This window comes from Geotrypetes seraphini, chromosome 7 (genome assembly GCF_902459505.1).
Source record: "Geotrypetes seraphini chromosome 7, aGeoSer1.1, whole genome shotgun sequence".
In the NCBI taxonomy this organism is placed as follows: Eukaryota; Metazoa; Chordata; class Amphibia; order Gymnophiona; family Dermophiidae; genus Geotrypetes; species Geotrypetes seraphini.
Window position 1 is genome coordinate 1100405 of NC_047090.1, and position 22145 is coordinate 1122549.

Genomic DNA, 22145 nt, shown 5'->3' on the forward strand with positions numbered 1-22145 from the left:
CATGAAGGGCATAGAGAAAGTGGAGAGGGACAGATTCTTCAAACTTTCAAAAACCACAAGAACGAGAGGCCATTCAGAAAAATTAAGAGGGGGCAGATTCAGAACCAATGCTAGGAAGTTCTTCTTCATGCCTGGAATGCGCTTCCAGAGGGTGTGATAGGACAGGGTACGGTATCAGGGTTCAAGAAGGGATTGGATGAATTCCTGAAGAAGAAAGGGATAGAAGGGTATAGATAGAGATCATTATACAGGTCCTGGACCTGATGGGCCGCCGCATGAGCGGACTGCTGGGCAGGATGGACCCCTGATCTGATCCAGCAGAGGTACTGCTTATGTTCTTATGGACACGGGGTTACTAAAGAGAGTGAAAGACATTGCTGATCTCTCTGTTATCTTGCTGGTTGGATCTGTCAAAGGAATTTTGCTTGTGCCGCAGAACTTTAAGTATGCATATGTAGGGTTACCATATGGCTCCAGAAAAAAGAGGACGGATTGAGACATCCGGGTTTTACTTCCATTACAAATTATTATCTAGTGCTGAGGTGTGTTCATTAACTAAAAAAACATTAACACACTTGCTATGATTAAATGTTTCATTATTATCAGTAGTAGAGAATGACACGGGGAAAAAAATTTGTCACCGTCTCTGCCCTGGCCCCGCAAACCATCTGATCCCATCTGCAAAAGCCTCAAATAGTTTTATACTGAACTTATTTTATTAAAGTATAAAAAGAAGCAATATTCTGTACAATTGTCATTTTATAAATCAAAATTCTGGCTGCTAACTAGAGGAAGAGATCTTCAGCTGGCAGGGCTTTGTTTATAAATGTTTATCAATACAACTAATATACTACTTTATTCTAAATTAAAAAAAAAAAAAATAGAAATAGAAATATTTTTCTACCTTTGTTGTCTGGTTTCTATACCTTCCATCCACTGTCTGCATTCCCTCTGCCTCTTCCATATGGCATCTGCTCTGTTACTGTGCCTCTCCCTTCCATCTCTCCCTCCACCCCTCTAGAGGGTCTGGCACCCATCTTCTTCCCTTCGCTCCCCCATAGTCTGGCATCTCTCCTCATTTCTTCCTTTCAGATCTGGTATCTGTCTCCCCAATCCAGCATGTGCCCTTTTTCCTTTATCCCCTCCTTTCATCCAGTATGTGCTCTCTTCTCTCTCTCCTCCCTACTCTCTCTCCTCCCCACTTACCTTCAGCGTCTGTTCCACTCTCTCCCCTCTCCACTTTCCTTCAGTGTCTTCTCCCCTCTCTCTCCTACCCACTTTCCTACAGCATCTTCTCCCCACTCTCTCTTCCCCATTTCCCTTCAGCATCTGTTCCTCTCACCCCTCCCCCTCTCTCTCCACTTCTCTTCAGCACCCTTCATGCGGTCCAGCAGCCCCCTCCCTCTGATCACTGCGGTCTGGGCATCTCCCTCCCTCCCTTCACCTTTGCTGGCGATTTTCATTGTCTCCGAATGGCAGGAACCTTTAAACAAGTCACGTGCGGCTGCCCAAAACTTCTCCTCTAACGCAACTTCCTGTTTCAGGCAGCCGCATGCAACTTGTTTAAAGGCTCATGGCACTTAGAGACAATGAACATTGCAAGCGAAGGTGAGGGGAAGGGAGGGAGAGAGATGCCAGGACCGTGGTGATCAGGAAAAGGAAGGAGGGGGCTGCTGGACCGTGCGATCATGAGGGGTGTTAAGTATTTTGCGTGTGTTATCTCACTTAACTGCAGGAACAAGGCTATTCACCACTCCACAAGGCGGTGAATGGCCTTGCCCTGTACCCGCAGCAATCATTTTTTCCCTCCCCATTTCGGCAGGTTAACCACGGCTATCTGCGGCTAGCCAAGGGTAATAGTCACCATGTCATTCTCTAGTCAGTAGCATAGTAAGGAGGGCAGGGAGGTGGACGGCCTTGGGTGCCATCTTGCTGGCGGCACTGGCACCGCTCCTCCTTTTCACCTCTCCAGTCTTTCCCTGCCCCTCCCCTGCTGTGTGCGCACCTTCCCTTACCCCCCATGCCTCTAACTCTTCACCCGCACAAGCAGCATCTCTAATTTGCTGCTCGTGCCAGCCTTGGCTCTCCGTTTGAAGTCACTTCTTGGTCGTGGGACCAGGAAGTGACATCAGAGGGAGAGCCAAGGCTGGTGCAGGCAACCTTGGAGATGCTGCTCACACTGGCAACGTTAAAGTGATACAGGGGAACGGAAGGTGTGTGTGCACATGACGGAGGAGGGGAGAAAGAGGGGGGGGGGATTTGCCACCGCCACAGGTGCCTCCCACCCTTGCTAATCCACTGTTTATTGTGTCTTCTTTTTTGTTAAAAGTTTGAACCAATGCGTTCATTTGGGATGCTGCATTTCTACATCTCCAGCTGTTGTCTATGGAAAAGGTTAATTTGTTTGCACTTTAAATCATTCTTTTGCAGTACTTGGAACTTCGTTTCAATAAAGTTGTGCGACTCCTTGGGACGATACTTTTCATCATACAGACAGTAAGTTCTTTGATTTTTGATTGTAAGAATCCTTATAATGTATAGTACTTGTGATCGGTTTCTAAAATGAAAATATTTTGTTGTATGAAGCAGCCCTGGATTAACCTCTATGCAAAATAAGTACGTACTTAGGGCTCCAAGAGAAGGGAGGTGGGGGAGGGGAGTTTTTCCTCCTCGCTATCCTGCCTTTAACTCTTTCACTGCCATCTGCCACACCCATATCAAACATGAATTTAAGTGTTTTTCTAATCGTTATACATATATATGATGTTTTGTTTCATAAATAATGATATTTCTCAGCACTTATTGAGTCTTATTGGCTCTTGAACCTATATATTCAAAAGATTTACTACAGAAATTAAAGACTTCAAGTGAAATATGTTTAATTATTGAATATCTAAGTTTCAAAGACTGTTGAAAATGAGAAGCAACCTCAGTAAACCTTCTGCTCCCATGCCATTTAATCATTTATATATCAGTACAACCAGCTTATATAACTACAGTGGCTTAGTGAGGGTGACCAGCACTCAGGGCAGTGGTGCCCCTTTCCCGCCCTCTCCCCCCCCCCCACCACGTCCACCCGCGTCCATTCCCTGACCTTTTTAACTTCAGCATGGGCAGCGACTGGAACTTGTTGCCCGCTTCGGCTTCCCAGCTCTCTCTGACATCACTTCCTCCCAGAAGTGATGTCAGAGAAAGTGCCGAAGCCGACGTGGGCAGCATGTTTGTCGCTGCTCGCGCCAGTGTTAAAAAGGTATGGGGGAAGGGGCATGGGTGCGCGTGTGTGGCAAGGGGAGGAGTGGGAAGGGGAGGTGCGGAGAGGAGGAGTGGTGCCGGCGCCCCAAGGAAGACTGCACCTGGGGAAGACCGCCCCCTCACACCCCCCTTACTACACCACTGTATAACTATGGTACCTGGGGCAATAGAGGGTTGGATGACAGGGAGCAGTGCTAGGTTTGAACTGAGGCAGTAACTGTAACTATTAGGCCACTCCTCATCTAAATTTATGTGGCAATAGTATACCTAGTATATAGTAATGCCGGTGATGCATGTAAGTGCTATATACTTGTAGTATTCTATAACCAGTGTGCATAAATCACTTACCCCTGGATTATATACACTATATGGCTCCCAAGATGCGGCCATTGGATATCGGCCTTAATTGACACCCATCAGGATTCGCTTGTGCATCTGGCTGCATGCTATTGTATAACACTGGGTATCTAAACCCCATAGCGTGCAATCTAGAGAGTTGCGCGGGGACAGAAATCCCACCCATCCCCGCACAACCCCACCAGGATCCTCTCTGTCCCCACCCGTCCCCACCAGGATCCTCTCTGTCCCCACCCGTCCCCACCAGGATCCTCTCCGTCCCCACCCGTCCCCACCAGGATCCTCTCCGTCCCCACCCGTCCCCACCAGGATCCTCTCTGTCCCCACCCGTCCCCACCAGGATCCTCTCCGTCCCCACCCGTCCCCGCCAGGATCCTCTCCATCCCCACCCATCCCCGCAAGGAATTACCTCCATCCCCGCCCGTCCCCATAAAAAGCAGCAATTACTTCTGACAAGATTATCAATTCCACAGTTTCTTTTGTGTTTGCGCTGCTGTTTTCCTTGTAGAATCTCTTTGGTGGAACCCTTTTTTTGTTTTCTGTTCAGGTAATTAAGTTATAAACCCCCTCTTTTACTAAGGCTGACATGTCCATTATATTATATGGACGAACCCTGCTTCCAAAGCCTTCCATCCCCGTTAGAGGGGGGTCCCCGTGGGAGTCCCGTGGGCCAGAGGGGGTCCCCGTGGGAGTCCCGTGGGTTAGGGGGGGATTCCCGCGGGATTCCCACGATCCCCGTTCCCATGCAGACCTGTAGTGCAATCCCAAAGGGCTGTGGCCACGGGAAGGACATGGCCGGGTCAAGGGTGTTCTGAAAAGTTGAACGCAGTATTGTAGAATAATGGGTCTCTAGATTCAATGCGGGCACAGGAATTTGTACCAGATTTTGGCAGTATATGTCTGGCACCGAGTTGGGTGTGGGAATTGGCACTAAGCACCATCCTATAAAGGACATGCGACCTTGACAGAATAGTGATTAGCGCCAATCTTTTTTTTTTTTATTGGCAGTGGAAGAACACAAACTTTTGTGGCACTGGTTTTTGGGCAGAGTCCCAGAAAACAGATAGGCAAGCAGTCCGCTGGTCCTAAAAGGATAGTAGATGTTGAAACAGACACGATGAAGATCCTGGTTGTATGTTCCCTTTGCAATTGCTAATAAAGATAATAATTAAAAAAATAAATAAATAAATAAAAATTTGTATTATAGAATCATAGATAAAAGAGTGTCTGACACAGCCGTGTTTCATCTACCAGGGGCTGCTTCAGGGGTTTTAGACATTCATTACACCCAAGATATTACAGGACCTCCTATCACTTGGTGGGTGAAACACAGCTGTGTCGGGAACTCTTTTATTTATGATCCTATAATAAAGATTTTTAATATCTTCAAGGTCTGCCACTGATGTTTGAGCGCAGAATTCCCCTCTTAGTGTGAAACTGGGGGCGTACACATGGGCGTGTCACCAACATTTCAGGATGCACTTAAGCACACCCTAACACTCTGCTTGATAAGATCTTTTTCTCATTGGTATAAAATTCTAGAAAACACTTGGAGCATCATGAGGCGCTTTCTCTCTTACGACACATTTATCCTTCATTCAGATGGACAAACCCCCAAATACCCCGAGTCTGTGACTCAGGAAACCACAGCTCTGATTTCTACGGATAGGATACACAGAACCATCACTTTCACTTTCAGCTAGAGAATGACACAGTGACCGCAGGAAACCATCTTCATGTCATTCTTCAAGGAAAGAGGGAAGAATCAGAGTATAATTGGGCACAACCACTGACCCTCAAGCCTTGCATTGAAGAATGCTGGTGTAGAAGGACTGAGGTTGAAATAGACACTAGAAAATGACATGGGATTATTTCCCGCGGTTATCCGCGGGGACGGGAACGGTGATGAATTTTGTCACCGTGTCATTCTCTACTTTCAGCCCCAAGAGGATCAGTGAAGCAGGCACCGAGATGATGCTGTTTGCTTTTAACTGGTGGCCTTCATGTGTTCTTATACTTGAAAAGAAAAGACAGCATTAATCTATGTGGAACCTTTTGTTTTACAGAATCATACGTACTCCTTGTTTCTTAATAAATTTTGGAAGCAATGAGCATTGTTATACAACAGTTTCAGACAAAGGCAGAAGTTTGAAAATTAACTTAACGGGCACACATTTTTAACATTCCCTTCCTCCAGCGATGTGTAATGTGTGCATTAGGCAGATCAAGAACAGTGAGTGAAGTTCCATTGTTAACCTGCGACGACAACAATAGAGAATCTCAATTTCAATATATGGCAACACTTAAAAGCTTGTGAGCAGAAACTCTCCCACGTAAATGTCATTGGAAGGAAGTCAATTGTAATGGGGCAGGAAAGAAAACGTTTAGTTTTTGACCCCCCTCCCAAAAAAAGCTTTTTATAGGTGCTTGAAAAATCACTTTTTTTCAGAAATTCCATGCATGCATTTTCTAATTCTTTTTTTTTACAGATTTTATATACCGGAATTGTGATCTATGCTCCAGCTCTAGCACTGAACCAAGGTACAGGCATCAATACTCACATCTGAAGTGCAAGACAAATCTACGATCGACATTCACATTGATAATGCAAAGGCAGCTGATGAATTATATGTGGTGCTGATTTCATGTTCAGGAATGGAATTACATAGATTTAAAAAAAAAAAAAAAAAATAAGACAGATGTAAAGAAATGGAGGTTAAATACAAGGTGGAGGGATGTAAAATTAAGCTTATGAGGGGGTGCTGAAAAGTTCTCAGCCCAACCAAGACGAGAATGATATGGAAATGGTTCAATCAATGATCTAAAACAATGTCAAAACATAGATTTTTGTTTCTGCAAATTTGCACTTAATGAAATGAGATAATACTCTTTTCAGCTACAGTGGCAAAATAAGGCTCAGAATTTAGGAAGCTGGTTGGTTGGGCTGAGAACTTTACAGCACACTCTCATATCTAATAAAAGTGAGCCAAGTATAGGGCAATCAAGCCACTGTGACATCACTGATAAGGTTGGATTTTATTGGTGGAATGAAGCATTATGACATCACAATCTTAGCTCTGAAAGACCCCAACCAAGAAGTGAATGACACGGATATGGTTCATTAAATGATCTAAAACAATGTCAAAACATAGAATTTTGTTTCTACAAATTGGCATTTAATGAAATAAGATAAGTTTCAGCTACAGTGGCAGATTCACACTCAGAAGTTGGGTGGTTGGGCTGAGTACTTTTCAGCACCCCCTGGTATAAGCCATGATTTAAACCTGCTGACTGTAATCTATTTGAATTTTAATTTGGATTAAATATGCATGCTGATTGATTCATAGATCCAAAACAAGAACTTTTACCCAAAAGGTTGATGTACGATGGTCCATTTAGCTATAAAATACAGATGAGAAGACCAACAGATCAACAAATATACACAACTTGGGGAGGCCTGAGCTGGGCTACCCCTCATCCCCTCCTCTTGCCTCCCCTCCCCCCCCAGACCAATATCATTTTCCACTAAGAGAAAGTTATTGTTATAGGTCGCAGCATGGTTACAAACGATCGCAATACAGCTATTATAATAACCTATAAATTAATCCCTACTTAGGTATAACAATGACTTAGCTATGACAACAGATATTTATCTATCATCCTAGTACCTACACTGTCATAAGCTAGACCAGGGGCCACGCTATCATACAAAAGGCAGTGTGCCGTTGAAAATTGCCACGCCAGTTGATACCCCTTCCTTGAAAAGACTGCCATTGACCTTATTTTTCCCTCCCTCTCTTCTTCTATTGGCCCTCTTACTTCTCCCCCTTTTGCCCCCTCCCCTGCTCTGACCCTGGAGGTCCCCGTTGTAGCTCCGTCCTGCTTCTGTCTCTCACTAATTATTGCTATTGGACATACAATTTAAAAAATGCATCCCCAACCACTAAGTCTCCATTCCATCATGGCTCCCCCCACCCCTAGGCATATACCTCAAGATAAAAACTAGAAGAGAGCAAGCACGATCCCCACTTGCTCATATCGTGCACTGATGAGGCAGGACTGAATGGGGATCACCACTACGTCCATATTTCTGGTTTCTGAATTTGGGGTGGGAAATGGTGCTGATGGTCTTGAAAACTATATTGAGGCCTGCTTTTGTGTTTTAAGGAGGCAGGCACCTCCTGGCAGTGCCTTTGTAGTAGGAAGTAAACATTATTTTCACTTTTATCCCCAATGCCAAGCTGTGGGGGTTTGATTGGTCCACTAGGGACCTCTGACATGGGTCTGGCAACTGCTTCTCTATGAAAAAGAGGCTTCAGCAGGCATATGCCCACATCAATTATTAGACTTGCTCTGTTTTGAGAAAACAGACCCACTAAGTTGTTTTCACAAAATCTTAGCATAAATTTGCACCGACAGCAGATAAATGTTGGATTCAAAGGAACTGTCATACCCAAAAATTATTACAAACCCTGCCCACTTCTGTCATATTTTATTGCTAAAAAGACTGTCCTCTATGATATTCAAAGCTGTTTAACAGCAGAAACAACCACTGACTGGTTAAATATCATTTAACTATCTAACTCTGAATATTTAGCCTGAGATAACTGGTTATCTCCATTGAATATTCATGCTTAGTGGTTAAAAGTTAACCAGCTATATTATGCGATAACTGGCAATATTCAGCACTGACCAGCAATTGGGCCATGCAAATTAACTTAACCATCAAGCGCTGAATAGTGACCGTCAGCCCCAAAATCCCTGATATTCAATGACAGTCACCTTAAATTGCCGTAAATTGAATATCTCAGGTCAGCACCGACCAGAGGAGTTATGTGGTCTGCCTTCCATGGTCTTAAAATCTGCCTCCCCTGGGTACTTTTTGTATATTATAAGGCTTTAAAAGGCCTATTTACCCTACTGTGGTGCAATCCCAGCACAATAAGCAGAAAAATTAACACACAGTAATAGCAAAGTCTGTGCAATAACTGTTAGGGACGTGGCCAGCATCTGCCCTGTATCCACTGGCCAGGAACTGCTCTTGGCCTAACTTAATTGGGTCTAATTGGCACATTAATTGGCTGTGCAGATTTATGACTAATTAAAATGCTATTTAAAAAATGGAGGTGCCGAAGGGTGCCTCTAAAAAGGCCGCCATTATCCCATCTACAGAGATACCTTATGATGCTTAATGCCACTATAGGCGTGGTTAACGCCAGAAGTGGCATTAGGCATCATACGTTGCCTCATAGACATGATTCTTGTGAAAGGTAGGTGCCAGAAATGTTGGCCTTTAAAACCCTGGCCTACATTTCCAGTGCCTACTTTTCACATAGCCGCGATTCTGTAAAACGACTCTCATTACATAAGAACATAAGAATTGCCGCTGCTGGGTCAGACCAGTGGTCCCTAGTGCCTAGCAGTCCGCTCACGCGGTGGCCCTCTGGTCAAAGACTAGCGCCCTAACTGAGACTAGCTGTATCTGCATACGTTCTGGTTCAGCAGGAACTTGTCTAACTTTGTCTTGAATCCCTGGAGGGTGTTTTCCCTATGACAGAATCCGGAAGAGCATTCCAGTTTTCTATCACTCTCTGGGTGAAGAAGAACTTCCTTACGTTTGTACAGAATCTATCCCCTTTCAATTTTAGAGAGTGCCCTCTCGTTCTCTCTACCTTGGAGAGGGTGAACAACCTGTCCTTATCTACTTAGTCTATTCCCTTCAGTACCTTGAATGTTTCGATCATGTCCCCTCTCAATCTTCTCTGTTCGAGGGAAAAGAGGCCCAGTTTCTCTAATATTATGGGATTGACATGTGATCAGCAGTCATTTTTAAAGCGGCCACCAATAATGGCACTATTTACAGAATTCGGGCCTATCTGGATGGAGCTTCTGAATTAGAGAGCTGCACGGGAACGGGGATGACGGGAATCCCGCGGGACTCGCGGGGATCCCGCGAGTTCCCCCTTTGGGTCACGTGGATCCCGTGAGCACGCCCCCTAGGTTCGCGGGGATCCCGTGGGGACGCCTCCGAGGGTCGCGGGGTTCCTGCGGGGTTGGATCGCAGTGCACTCGAGCCGCGAGGGTAGTCTCCTTCTCCTTACCTGCCCTGTCGCAGCACACAGCCGAACGGAAATCTTCCCAATGTCAGCGCTGACGTCGGAGGGAGGGCTTAAGCAAAGCCCTCCCTTCCTCCGACGTCAGCACTGACATCAGGAAGACTTCCTGTCGGCTGTGTGCGGCAGGGCAGGTAGGGAGAAGGCAATGGCGTACGAAAGAGGGGGGAGGGGGCGGTCCGCCCCGGAGAATGTGCACAGCCGGTCAGGTCCCCCGATCGACCGACAACAGGCCCGGCCGACAAATCTCCCTGCCCTGTAGCCGCGAATCTAAATTACCTCTTACAGCAGTTTCACTACTCCAGCTGCTGTAAGAAGGTAATTTAGATTTGCGGCTACAGGACAGGGAGATTTGTCCGACCGGGCCTGTTCTGTTGTCGGTCGGGTGCGAAAGCGCCACAAAGGGAGGGAGGAAAGGTGGAGTGGAGAAGAAAAGACGCTTAAGGGGGGAGAAGGCCGCTGAAAGTACTGGGGAAGACAAAGGGGTGGAGAAGAACGCTGAAAGGACATGGGGTAAACGGGAGGAGGGGGGGGAAGGATGCTGAAAGCACATGGAGAAGACAGAGGGGGGGAGAAGGACCCTGAAAGCACTAGGGAAGACAAAGGGGTGGAGAATGCCACTGAAAGGACATGGGGAAAACAGGGGTGGAGAAGGCCGTTGAAAGGACATGGGGAAAACAGGGGGGGGAGAAGGCCGCTGAAAGGACATGGGGAAGACAGAGGGGGAGAAGGATGCTGAAAGGACATGGGGAAGGCAGAGGGGGGAGAAGGATGCTGCCTGACAGGACATGGGGAAGATGGTGGGGGAGAAGGACACTGAAAGGAAATGGGGAAGAGGGAATGGGGAGAAGACGCTGGCAGGGAAGAAGACAGAGGTGCCAGACTATGGGGGGAGCGGAGGGAAAAAGATGGGTGCCAGACCAATTTGAGAGGGGGGAGAATGGGAGAGGCACAGTAATAGAGCAAATGGAAGACACAGAGGGAAGAGAGGCAGTGGATGGAAGGAATTGAATGAGAACATGAAGAAAGCAGAAACCAGGCAACAAAGGTAGGAAAAAAATTCTTTTTTTTTTTGCTTAAGGATAAAGTAGTATATTAGTTGTGTTGATAAAAATTTATAAACATTAGAGGCTCTGGTAGAAACCCGTTTACAAAGTATGTATTCTTCCCAATTAATATTTCCAAATTAATAAAGTCTTTTTGCTTATTTTTAAATGGGTTTCTACCAGAGCCTTTAGTAATTCAGTAGCGTAATTAAATGAAATAACTATTTCTGTAGTTTATAGGGACGGGTGGGGATGTAGGGGATTCCTCGCGGGGACGTAGGGGATTCCTCGTGGGGACGGGTGGGGACGGAGGGATTCCTCGCGGGGACGGGTGGGAGTCCTCACGGGGACGGGTGGGGACGGGTGGGACTTTGGCGGGGACGGGTGGGGACGGGTGGAATTTCTGTCCCTGTGCAACTCTCTATTCTGAATGTCCTGGTCAGCAGGACTTATCCAGATAGCAGGTGCTGCTATTCAGTTAAGTGCTTTTGAATTTTGATGTGCATGTATAATCTTTTTTTAAAATTTCCCTTTTGTTTCCAGTCACAGGCTTTGACCTCTGGGGTGCTGTGGTTGCTACTGGAGTGGTCTGCACTTTCTATTGCACATTGGTAAGTCAACCATATAGGGCAAAGAAGCCTGCTTTCTCCTGCATCTATAGGCAGACAGTAGGAGTGTCCCTGAGCCACAGATGCTGGCACCTCAGTGGCTTGGGGATGATGCCAGCAGTTGCCATGCTTGGTAGAAAGGAGTTTCGGCCACCTTTGGAGGAGATCCTTGGCTGGTCCCCATCAGCTACAACAAGAATCAGTGTTGGACATGCTGGTGCCCACAGTAGAAAATAAATGAAGGCCCTCCTTATTCCCTTTCCTCCAAGCTCCCCAAACCATCCAATACTGTCATGCTGCCAGACCCTAACCAAATACAGAACAAGGAGTCACAAATTAGAAACAAAAATAAGTAGAGAAAAATTGAACTGGGAACACCAAAATGTTAAATTCAGCAAGTACTTCAACACTGGAGAAATAAAAATAGAAATGCACTTCCTTTTTTATTGAACATAATACAAAGACATCTGTTATACATATTTATCTAAGCTAACATATTTCAGTTAATAAATTCAAAATAAAGTGCTTTGTTTTACCTTTGTTTGGAGATTTATTTTTCTGTAAAGTTGGTTCCAGTTTCTCTTTTTTGCTTTCCTGTCTTCTGCAAATTCTTCTTCAAGCAACTGCTGTCCATTGGTCTTTTCTTCTCTCTCCTATCTTGTTTCATTCCCTCACTACAACTGCCTCTGACATGTTAAGCTTTCCATTTAACTCTTTCCATCTTTTCTACTTAAGTCCATTCAAATTGCACCCTCTTTCTCCCTTCTCTTCACTTTTCAGCTACCTATCACATTTCCATCTTCTTCTCCCACCCACTCTTCTATTCCCTTCCATCTTCAGTCTACTTCCCATTACCATATTTTTACCCACTGTAATCACTATCTTCTGCTTATTCATTTCTCAGCCAATTCCCTCTCCTTCTGCCTCTCCTGAATGGTGTCACCATTCCCAACTTCTCTCTCCCTTCAACCTTCCTGCTCAGAATCTGCTTCCTCTTTCTCCCCTCCCCACCCTTGAAGCCTGAAATCTCCTTGACTCTTCCACTCCCTCCACCAGCATCCTCATGTCCCTTCTTTCTTGTTCCTCCTACCATAGTCAGTGTGGATTTGCTGTATCATTCTATTGCAGGGACAGTTGTTAGCCAAAATGTTTTCTCTACGAGAACAGATAGTTAAATTTTATGAAGTATAGAATCAGCAATGTGAATTATTGAAAGAAGATTTCTATAGGAGTGCTGCATTTCTGTGTGATATCAGGTCAAATCAAAACAACTTGAATATTTATTTGCAAGATAAAAAATTAAGGCCTTCTTTTATGAAACTGCGATAGCAGTTTCTAGCAAGGGGAGCCATGCTGAATGGCCCGCGCTGCTTCCGATGCTCCTACCTAACCCAAATCAAGATGAAATTAAGGTCACAAATGACTTTCTATTGCACATTGGTAGGTCAACCATCTAGGGCGAAGAAGCCTGCTTTCTCCTGCATCCATAGACATGAGGATCCATCTAGAGCAGTGGTCTCAAACTTGCGGCCCAGAGGGCCACTTGCGACCCGCCAGGTACTATTTTGAGGCCCTCAGTATGTTTATCATAATCACAAAAGTAAAATAAAACAGTTTTGTGATCATATGTCTCTTTTGCTATAAATTACAATATTATTACCAAGACTTAGCTTAAAAGGAAAGATTTATAAACTATAAAGAGTTTTACCTCATGCAAAACTGTCATTTCTTTAATAAGACATTAACTATTTTTTTCTGAGGCCCTCCAATACCTACAAATCCAAAATGTAGCCCCGCAAAGGGTTTGAGCTTGAGACCACTGATCTAGAGGATCAACTGAAACTGCGGACCTCCATGCCGCAACCAAATATTCCCGTTCTTTCCAACAAAAAGCAGACACAAAAAAGTCATTAAAAGGTTAGTTAATTTGAAAATTAATAAATAGTTTCCTTTTTAAAAAAAAAAAAAATTATTAAGTACCTAGTAGGTAGATTTTTGCATAATAATGTACATTTTTAAGTATATCTAATTGAAGTTTCTTGAACGCAGCCCTATTTGATTACAGCTAAATTAATGCAGCCTTCCAACATGAGAAGGTTCCCCACGCCTGGGCTAGGCGTACCAATCTAGCCACCTGGGCCTTGGCGTCTACCATTAGGTGCCAAGTTATAGAATTATCCTTTTAGAATATACAAAATTTTGGATATGTTTATGGGGCTACATATCCCCTTTTTGTTTCCCACAGGGAGGCCTAAAAGCTGTTGTCTGGACCGATGTCTTCCAAGTTGGAATCATGGTTGCTGGCTTTTCTTCCGTAATTATACGAGCAGTGGTAGTTCAAGGTGGAATTGAAACTATCTTAAACGATTCCTACTACGGAGGAAGACTGAATTTCTGGGAGTAAGTTTCTTAGGAATTTTTCAAGGTGGTTCAGGGATTGACCAAAAATCTTGCTTGTAGACAATTTTACAGTATATTCTGAGGGTAATTTTCTGCATGGAAACCCGTCTATTGCTGGGTAAAAGAGGCAAACCCAAAAATGGGTTTAGGGATTAGGGTTGAAAATGGAAAGTACATGCAGAGGTTTCATTTGGAAAGTTCTACATGTAGTGTTAGAATGCAATAAGGCAGGTGCAGTCTGGGGGGCATATATGGACATTTGGTTGGGGAGGGCTTATCTTTGGCCTGAAGAAATGGGAACACATATCCCCCTTCTACCACAAGTTGCACTGGCTGCCGTTCGAATCCAGAGTCCTAGTTAAGTTCTCTTGCATCTGCTACAAAACCGTATCTGGTATGTCACCAGACTATCTTTACCCCCACTTCAACCTGAACTATAATAATAAGAGCTCCCGCAGAATAACTATGTTCGCTTTTCCCTCACTGAAATCATGTCATCTTAAAAGATTCCTCGAACGAACCTTCTCTTTTCAAGAGGCCAAACTAAATTCATGGCTCGCCCAAATTATACCTGACGCCTCTTCATACCTCCACTTTAGAAAAAAGCTCAAAACTCTACTTTTCAATGGACCAAATCCTTAATGCTCCCCACTTCCGCCTTCTCCACATTAGAAAACAGATCAAACACTCTTCTTTGCAACAGATCAAATCCTTAGCTCTCCCCTCCCCCCCCTCAACACTTCCCACCTTACTTTACTTTATCCCCCTCCTCCCCCCTTCCAAGATCCCTGCTCCCCCTCTCATATAATATGCTTTGTTCCCCCTTCTCATCAATTCAATTGTATTCTCTTACAGTACATACTGTATGTGCTCTGTATTCGCCCTTCCTTCACCTAAATTGTTAATGTAAACTAGTTTGACCCTTCGATTGCCTTGTTATGTTCCTCTTTTTTCAATCGCACTGTATCTATTTGATGTGAACCGCCTAGAACTCCCTGGGTATGGCGGTATAGAAAAATAAATTATTATTATTATTCAACAGCTGGGATGGTTTAGATGAGCTGGTGACGGAGACTTCAGTAGATGGATCCTAAGCACAGTACCAGGCAGAGCTTTGGGTTTCTGGCCCAGAAATAGCTAGGAAAAAGGATCATTTAAATGAAAACAGTCATTTAAAGAGAAAGGTGGGCAGACTGGATGGACCATTCAGGTCTCGATCTGCCTCCATTTACTATGTTACTTTTGGGACTTGCACTGCTTCCTCGTTCCACATCTTCGAAAGTCAGCTGCATAGAAATTTTCCTGTTGAAAATTGCACTAACTTGCATGTCCATGGGTACAAAGGTCAAAGTCTGAGGCAGTTTCAAAATTGTCCCCATTTTGGATTGAACAGATAACATTTCTATTCCATTTCCTCTTCAATTGAAAGCCTGCTCGTTCACCCTGATTTATTTTTGGAACAAGTACTCAGCTATCATTTCCACAGCTCATAAATCTGTCTTGCCTCCTTGCTTAGCTTCAATCCGAACCCCTTGCAACGACACAGCTTTTGGACAATTGTCATCGGCGGGACGTTTACCTGGACTGGCATCTACGGAGTCAATCAATCTCAAGTCCAACGATATATTGCTTGCAAAACCAGGTTCCAAGCAAAAATGTGAGTTTGTTGTGCATTTCAACCATCTGTATGAATTCCAAATGTTGGGAGACACTCCAGTATTTAAGGAACAAGGATCTTACTAAGCTGGATTGATAGGAAATCCCTGCAGGTAGCGTTTGTAGAAAAACAAAACATTCTTTTATTGCTGGTGTGATGGGCCGTTACTCATGCCCTGTCCAGGATTGCACAAAAATAAATGAAGGACCAAGTAAGCTTACAGGAAAAACATCATTTTTATTCCTTTATGGGATCTGTTATGCCATTAAAAAAACAACCCCAAAATTCATTCCTTCAAAAAGTACATAAGATTTTCTATACTGGGATAGGCTGAAGCCCAGTATCCTGTTTCCAACAGCAACCAACCCAGGTCCCAAGTACCCAGCTAGGTCCCAAGTAGTAAAACAGATTTTATGCTGCTTAGCATAGGAATAAGTAGTGGATTTCCCCAAGCCATCTCAATAATGGCCTATGGATTTCTCTTTTAGGAAATTATCCAAACCTTTTTTAAACCCCGCTAAGCTAACTGATTTCACCACATTCTTCGGCAACAAATTCCAGAGTTTACATGTGTGAAGAAATATTTTCTATGGTTTGTTTTAAGTCTACTACTTATTAGCTTCAGCTGTTGAATTTTTTTTTTAAGATTCTGGACTCTCCGTGTAGAGAAAATACCTACTGTACCTTCAGGCCTGCACATTTCTTATACATTCAAGGCTAGACAGAATCACAATAATCTTTTACTCATCATGGAAATTACTACTCTCTATAAAACCTGCATATGTGGTTGAACTGCTAGCTTGAAGAACCTACAAGACTCCTGAGGCAGGCCCCTTGTGGGCCAAAACACGATTGTGTCGAGACTGAACACCATTGGTCACCTTTGTTGTTGTTTTTAGCTTGGAGATCCCTGCCAGCTTTATTAAGGGTACCACAATTTTGGATGAGCCTGAGCCCAAAATGGGTAGGCCTAGGCCCACCTGTAGCTATGCCACTGCCAAAACACATGTAATAATGAGTGAAGCGGAACGGGTAGACATGAATCACTTGTTTTCCCATACCAAAAAAAACTAGGACTAGGGAGCATGCAACAATCTGAAGAAAATATTTCTTCAATCAACATGCAATTAAACTCTGGAATTCATTGCCAGAGATTGTGGTGAAAGCAGTTAGCTTAGCAGGGTTTCTGTAAAATAGCACCTACATGCATTCCCTTGTAGTTTGAATGTGACCATATACATGATTTGAGTCTGGATTAAGCATGGGATGAGGCGCTGGGGGTGAAGGGGAGGGATTGACACAGTTACCCATCTAAATGATATAATACTATAATTTGCACGTGTGTTTTTTAACAGTCTAGGTGTGAGCATTTGTACCTGGTATAAGATTTTGTGTTTAATCTTTCACCTTTTATGTGCAGATATATGAATAATAATTCAGTCTTGTGTTTTTAGGTCTCTTTATGTGAACCTTGTAGGACTTTGGGCCATTCTTGCCTGTGCTGTGCTTAGTGGACTTGCCTTGTACTCAATATACAAAGAGTGTGATCCTTGGACGGCTAACTATGTTTCTGCTCCAGACCAGGTGTGTTAGCACAACCCTGAAGATAACTTTGTCTAGATCAGAAAATACATTTAAAAAATCCTTATGTAGAGGTTTTTCTAGCATAGACATAACTCCACCTACAGTAAAAAAACAAACAAACTCATATAGGTGGGGACAAGTTCAAGAGGAATGTAGAAAAAACTGTAGAAAAATATATTTTTCAGAAAGAGCAGCATTATTAGTGAAGTTGCACATTTAAATAGCTCTGTATAGGTGTGTATGTGGCTATTTAACATGACAATGGCAGCACTTCTACATGGAAATGGTGGATTTAAGAAATCTGGGCATGTATTTTTATTAAATTGGATTTAGCTCACACTTTTCTCAATGATAGCCGAAGGTAAGTTGCATTAGGTATTTCCCTGTCCTAGAAAAGTTCATCCCTGATCCATTGGAGAGTTAAATAACTTTCCCAAGATCATAAGAACATAAGATTTGCCCTACTGGGACAGACCGAAGGCCCATCAAGCCCAGTATCCTCTGTTTCCAACAGTGGCCAACCCAGGTCCCAAGTACCTGGCAGAAACCCAAATCGTAACAACATTCCATTGTGATGTCATAATGACTCATTCCACCAATGCCTAAGAGCTAAACTCATCAGTGATGTCACAATGACTTGATTGTCCTATTCTTGGCTCACATAAGAATTGCCACACTGGGACAGACCGAAGGCCCATCAAGCCCAGTATCCTCTGTTTCCAACCCAGGTCCCAAGTACCTGGCAGAAACCCAAATCGTAGCAACATTCCATTGTGATGTCATAATGACTCATTCCACCAATGCCTAAGAGCTAAACTCATCAGTGATGTCACAATGACTTGATTGTCCTATTCTTGGCTCACATAAGAATTGCCACACTGGGACAGACCGAAGGCCCATCAAGCCCAGTATCCTCTGTTTCCAACAGTGGCCAACCCAGGTCCCAAGTACCTGGCAGAAACCCAAAGAGTAGCAACATTCCATTGTGATGTCATAATGACTCATTCCACCAATGCCTAAGAGCTAAACTCATCAGTGATGTCACAATGACTTGATTGTCCTATTCTTGGCTCACATAAGAATTGCCACACTGGGACAGACCGAAGGCCCATCAAGCCCAGTATCCTCTGTTTCCAACAGTGGCCAACCCAGGTCCCAAGTACCTGGCAGAAACCCAAAGAGTAGCAACATTCCATTGTGATGTCATAATGACTCACTCCACCAATGCCTAAGAGCTAAACTCATCAGTGATGTCACAATGACTTGATTGTCCTATTCTTGGCTCACATAAGAATTGCCACACTGGGACAGACCGAAGGCCCATCAAGCCCAGTATCCTCTGTTTCCAACAGTGGCCAACCCAGGTCCCAAGTACCTGGCAGAAACCCAAAGAGTAGCAACATTCCATTGTGATGTCATAATGACTCATTCCACCAATGCCTAAGAGCTAAACTCATCAGTGATGTCACAATGACTTGATTGTCCTATTCTTGGCTCACATAAGAATTGCCACACTGGGACAGACCGAAGGCCCATCAAGCCCAGTATCCTCTGTTTCCAACAGTGGCCAACCCAGGTCCCAAGTACCTGGCAGAAACCCAAATAGTGGCAACATTCCATTGTGATGTCATAATGACTTATTCCACCAATGCCTAAGAGCTAAACTCATCAGTGATGTTACAATGACTTGATTATCCTATACGTGGCTCACATAAGAATCTATATATATAAAATCGGAGGTATGTATGTGTGTGTGTGTGTGTATGTGCTGCGATCACGCAAAAATGGCTTGACCGATTTGAACGAAACTTGGTATGCAGATCCCTCACTACCTGGGGTGATATGTTCTGGGGGTCTCGCGGCCCACCTGCACATGTGGGCGGAGCTACAAACAGAAAATCAGATTTCACCCATTCATATCAATGGAAAAAATGTAAACAGCTGCCATTCTCACAGTAAATCAACAACGGCTTGACCGATTTGAACGAAACTTGGTATGCAGATCCCTCACTACCTGGGATGATATGTTCTGGGGGTCTCTCGGCCCACAACTCTATGTTGCTTGCTCAAGGGTGGGTTCACCCAAGAATTTATATGTTCTTGCTCCTGGAGGTGAAACTAAAAATGTTGTTTATAATCAAGTTTTGCGTTAGTTGTATTGTATTCATTTTGTCAAATATTTCACATTATAATTTGAATATATGTGTGTGTGTGTATGTATGTATGTTCCAGCATAACTCTTCAATGCATGGACAGATTTCAACCAAACTTGACATACACATTACTTACTATCTGAGGACAATCACTGTGGGGGTGGGAAGGGGGGGATATGTAAAAATGATTGAAAATGACAGATTTTAGTATCTACCCCATAGTGTTTTCGGGCTCACAGATGAATACTCAGCATAACTCTGAAACGCATGGAGAGATTTCAACCAAACTTGGTACACATATGACTTACTATCTGGGGAAAAATATTGTGCAGGTGGGATGGGGTAAAATACTGTGGGGGTGGGAAGGAGGTGATATGTTAAAATTATCAAAAGCGACAGATATTAATGTCCAACCCATAGTTTTCGGGCTCGCAGAGATGAATACCGACACTCCCGATGCCGTTTAAGTCTAAGTTCAGCCCCATAGAGAGGGACATTCCTTTGGGACATGTGGAGGGTAGGGGGTTGGGACATGGGGGTGGGGCATATGGGACATGTGGGGGGTGGGACATGTGGGACATAGTGGGGTGGGACATGTAGGGGGTTGGACATTTTGGGATAAATAAATATCCGGGCAACGCAGGGTAATCAGCTAGTATAACATAAGAATTGCTATACTGGGACAGACCGAAGGTCCATCTTGCCCAGTTTTCTATTTCTACAGTGGCCAATCCAGGTCACAAGTACCTGGCAGAAACCCAAATAGCAGCAACATTTCATGCAGTGGCTTCCCTCATGTCTGTCTCAATAGCAGACTATGGACTTTTCATCCAGGAACTTGCCAAACCTTTTTTAAACCTAGGTGTATTAACCACTGTTACTACATCCTCTAGCAACCTGAAGTCCAGAACTTAACTATTCTTTGAGTGAAAAAATATTTCCTCCTATTTGTTTTAAAGGTATTTCCATGCAACTTCATTGAATGTCATCAATGACAGCAATTGGAAAAAAAAATTGTAGATTATCAGACTACAACCGTAGTAACACAGAAAGGGACAACCCTTGTGGGATTCCCGAATCCTTATCCAGCCATTTCAATTTAGTATCACATTGAAAATTTGAAAAGAGCGATTGCTCAAAAATGAGTGAAATCAAGATAACACAGTACCTGTGATCCCAAATGACTTCAACCAATCAAGCAATAGCACATGATTAATCATGTCAAAGGCTGCAGCCACATCAAGAGACACCACAAAGAAACTTACCAGCATTGAAACATGTTGTGTCAATATTGTGTTTTCAATCGCTAGGGACAGGCAGACTTGCTGGAGTCCTGAACAGCTTTCCTGTCCCTCACTATTGAAAATGTGAAACAGCACCCCCCAGTGGCAGGCATGCTGGTGGAAGACTCCCGCTCAGCAGAGGAAACAATGCCCTCTAGGGCCATGTTTTTCAACCTTTTTACACCCATGGACCGGCAGAAATAAAAAATTTATTCTGTGGACCGGCATCGGTCCGTGGATCGGCGGTTGAAGAACACTGGGCTAAGTCGTGGGCCAGACCCCGCCCATCTCTACCCAATCTCCACCCCAGACCCCGCCCCCATAATAGTACTAATTGCACCTTGCACGTTCCGTGCCTCATCTGGAAGCCTTCCCTCTGACGTTGCAACGTCAGAGAGAAGGCTTCCAGTTCAGGCGCAGGATTGCCCATAGGAGCCACTGCCCGTGTCTTTGTGCACTGAATCAGTTAGGAAGAGGGAGCTGGCTCGAAGATAACGCCGCATCGATTGCACCATGGACCGGCGGTTGAAGAACACTGCTCTAGGGCATCTGATTGTAGGCTCCCTGTTATAGAATTACAAATTGCTCCCTAGACATACATGCATAGATCTTCATTCTATTGTTTGTACAGCCCCAGATTTCTCTCTGCATTGGGGGAAGTGTTTAGTCAATTGAGCTAAACAGTCATTTATACTGTAAGATGATAGCATTGCTGTCTTTTGATACCAAGGATTGTTAACGCTGTATGCAGTAGTATAATTGGAATGCTTTTGTTAAGATTTTATGAATGTTTGACTTTTTCAGCTCATGCCTTATCTTGCATTGGACATTTTACGAGACTACCCAGGACTTCCAGGACTCTTTGTGGCTTGTGCCTACAGTGGGACTTTGAGGTACATTTAGAAGAGTGAGCTCTTTCTTAGGTTGCTTGAACTATAGATCAGACATATCCCCACACATCTAGTACCTTGCCTTTTTCCTGCTTGTCTGATGCATATTTAGAATATGGTCATTCATAAAATGAGTTTGCACTGTACTACATATTCAGACATGCTTCCAGTGGACATCAAAATGACGTTTACTTTGGTCTCCTGTAGCACTGTGTCCTCCAGTATAAACGCTTTAGCTGCTGTAACAGTTGAGGATCTCATCAAGCCCTACTTCAGATCTCTCAGTGAACAGAAGCTGTCTTGGATTTCCAAAGGGATGAGTAAGTCTGAAATTAGTTTTGCTTTATATCTACTTGGAGTATATACTAATGATTTTAATAGGAGCAAACTGTATATTACACAGAATCAGCAAGGAAAGAGACAAGCTGACAAGGGTGCCCTGGACACTGATAGTAATCCTGAAGCAACTGTTGTGATGGCCAAGAGCCAGACTAGGGTAGACAACCTCCAGCCCCTGTAGACACCTATTCACTTGAGTTTTACATAGTAAATATCAGCAGATAAAGACCTGCATGGTCCATCCAGCCTGCCCAACAAGGTGGCCAGAGTTAGAGCTGAATCTGGCACTCTATACCGGTTCCACTTGTTCATGATTAAACACTGGTAGACACAGAAGGCCATTTTCCTGTCCTTGCCTCAGTCCTGAAAGCTCCATCCTCATCTACACAAGGCTCAAACATTTTAAAATCATGTGTTCGAGGCTTGTGCTTTTAAGAACATAAGAATAACCTTACTGGTCAGA

At 44.0% G+C, this 22145-nt stretch overlaps 1 protein-coding gene across 2 annotated transcripts in view; it reads left to right on the forward strand.

The window, feature by feature from the left end:
• Nucleotides 1-22145, forward strand: part of LOC117364318 (sodium-coupled monocarboxylate transporter 1-like) — a 63516-nt gene that overhangs the window by 10030 nt on the left and 31341 nt on the right. For both annotated transcript variants that reach the window (XR_004540211.1, XM_033953407.1), the window contains exons 2-9: nt 2431-2496; nt 6099-6150; nt 11312-11379; nt 13622-13776; nt 15293-15433; nt 16888-17017; nt 21258-21346; nt 21551-21663. Coding sequence is in view for 1 of the 2 variants with exons in the window: in XM_033953407.1 (XP_033809298.1) it covers nt 2431-2496; nt 6099-6150; nt 11312-11379; nt 13622-13776; nt 15293-15433; nt 16888-17017; nt 21258-21346; nt 21551-21663 (814 nt within the window). In the remaining variant the exon portion in view is untranslated. The remainder of the gene's footprint in view (nt 1-2430; nt 2497-6098; nt 6151-11311; nt 11380-13621; nt 13777-15292; nt 15434-16887; nt 17018-21257; nt 21347-21550; nt 21664-22145) is intronic.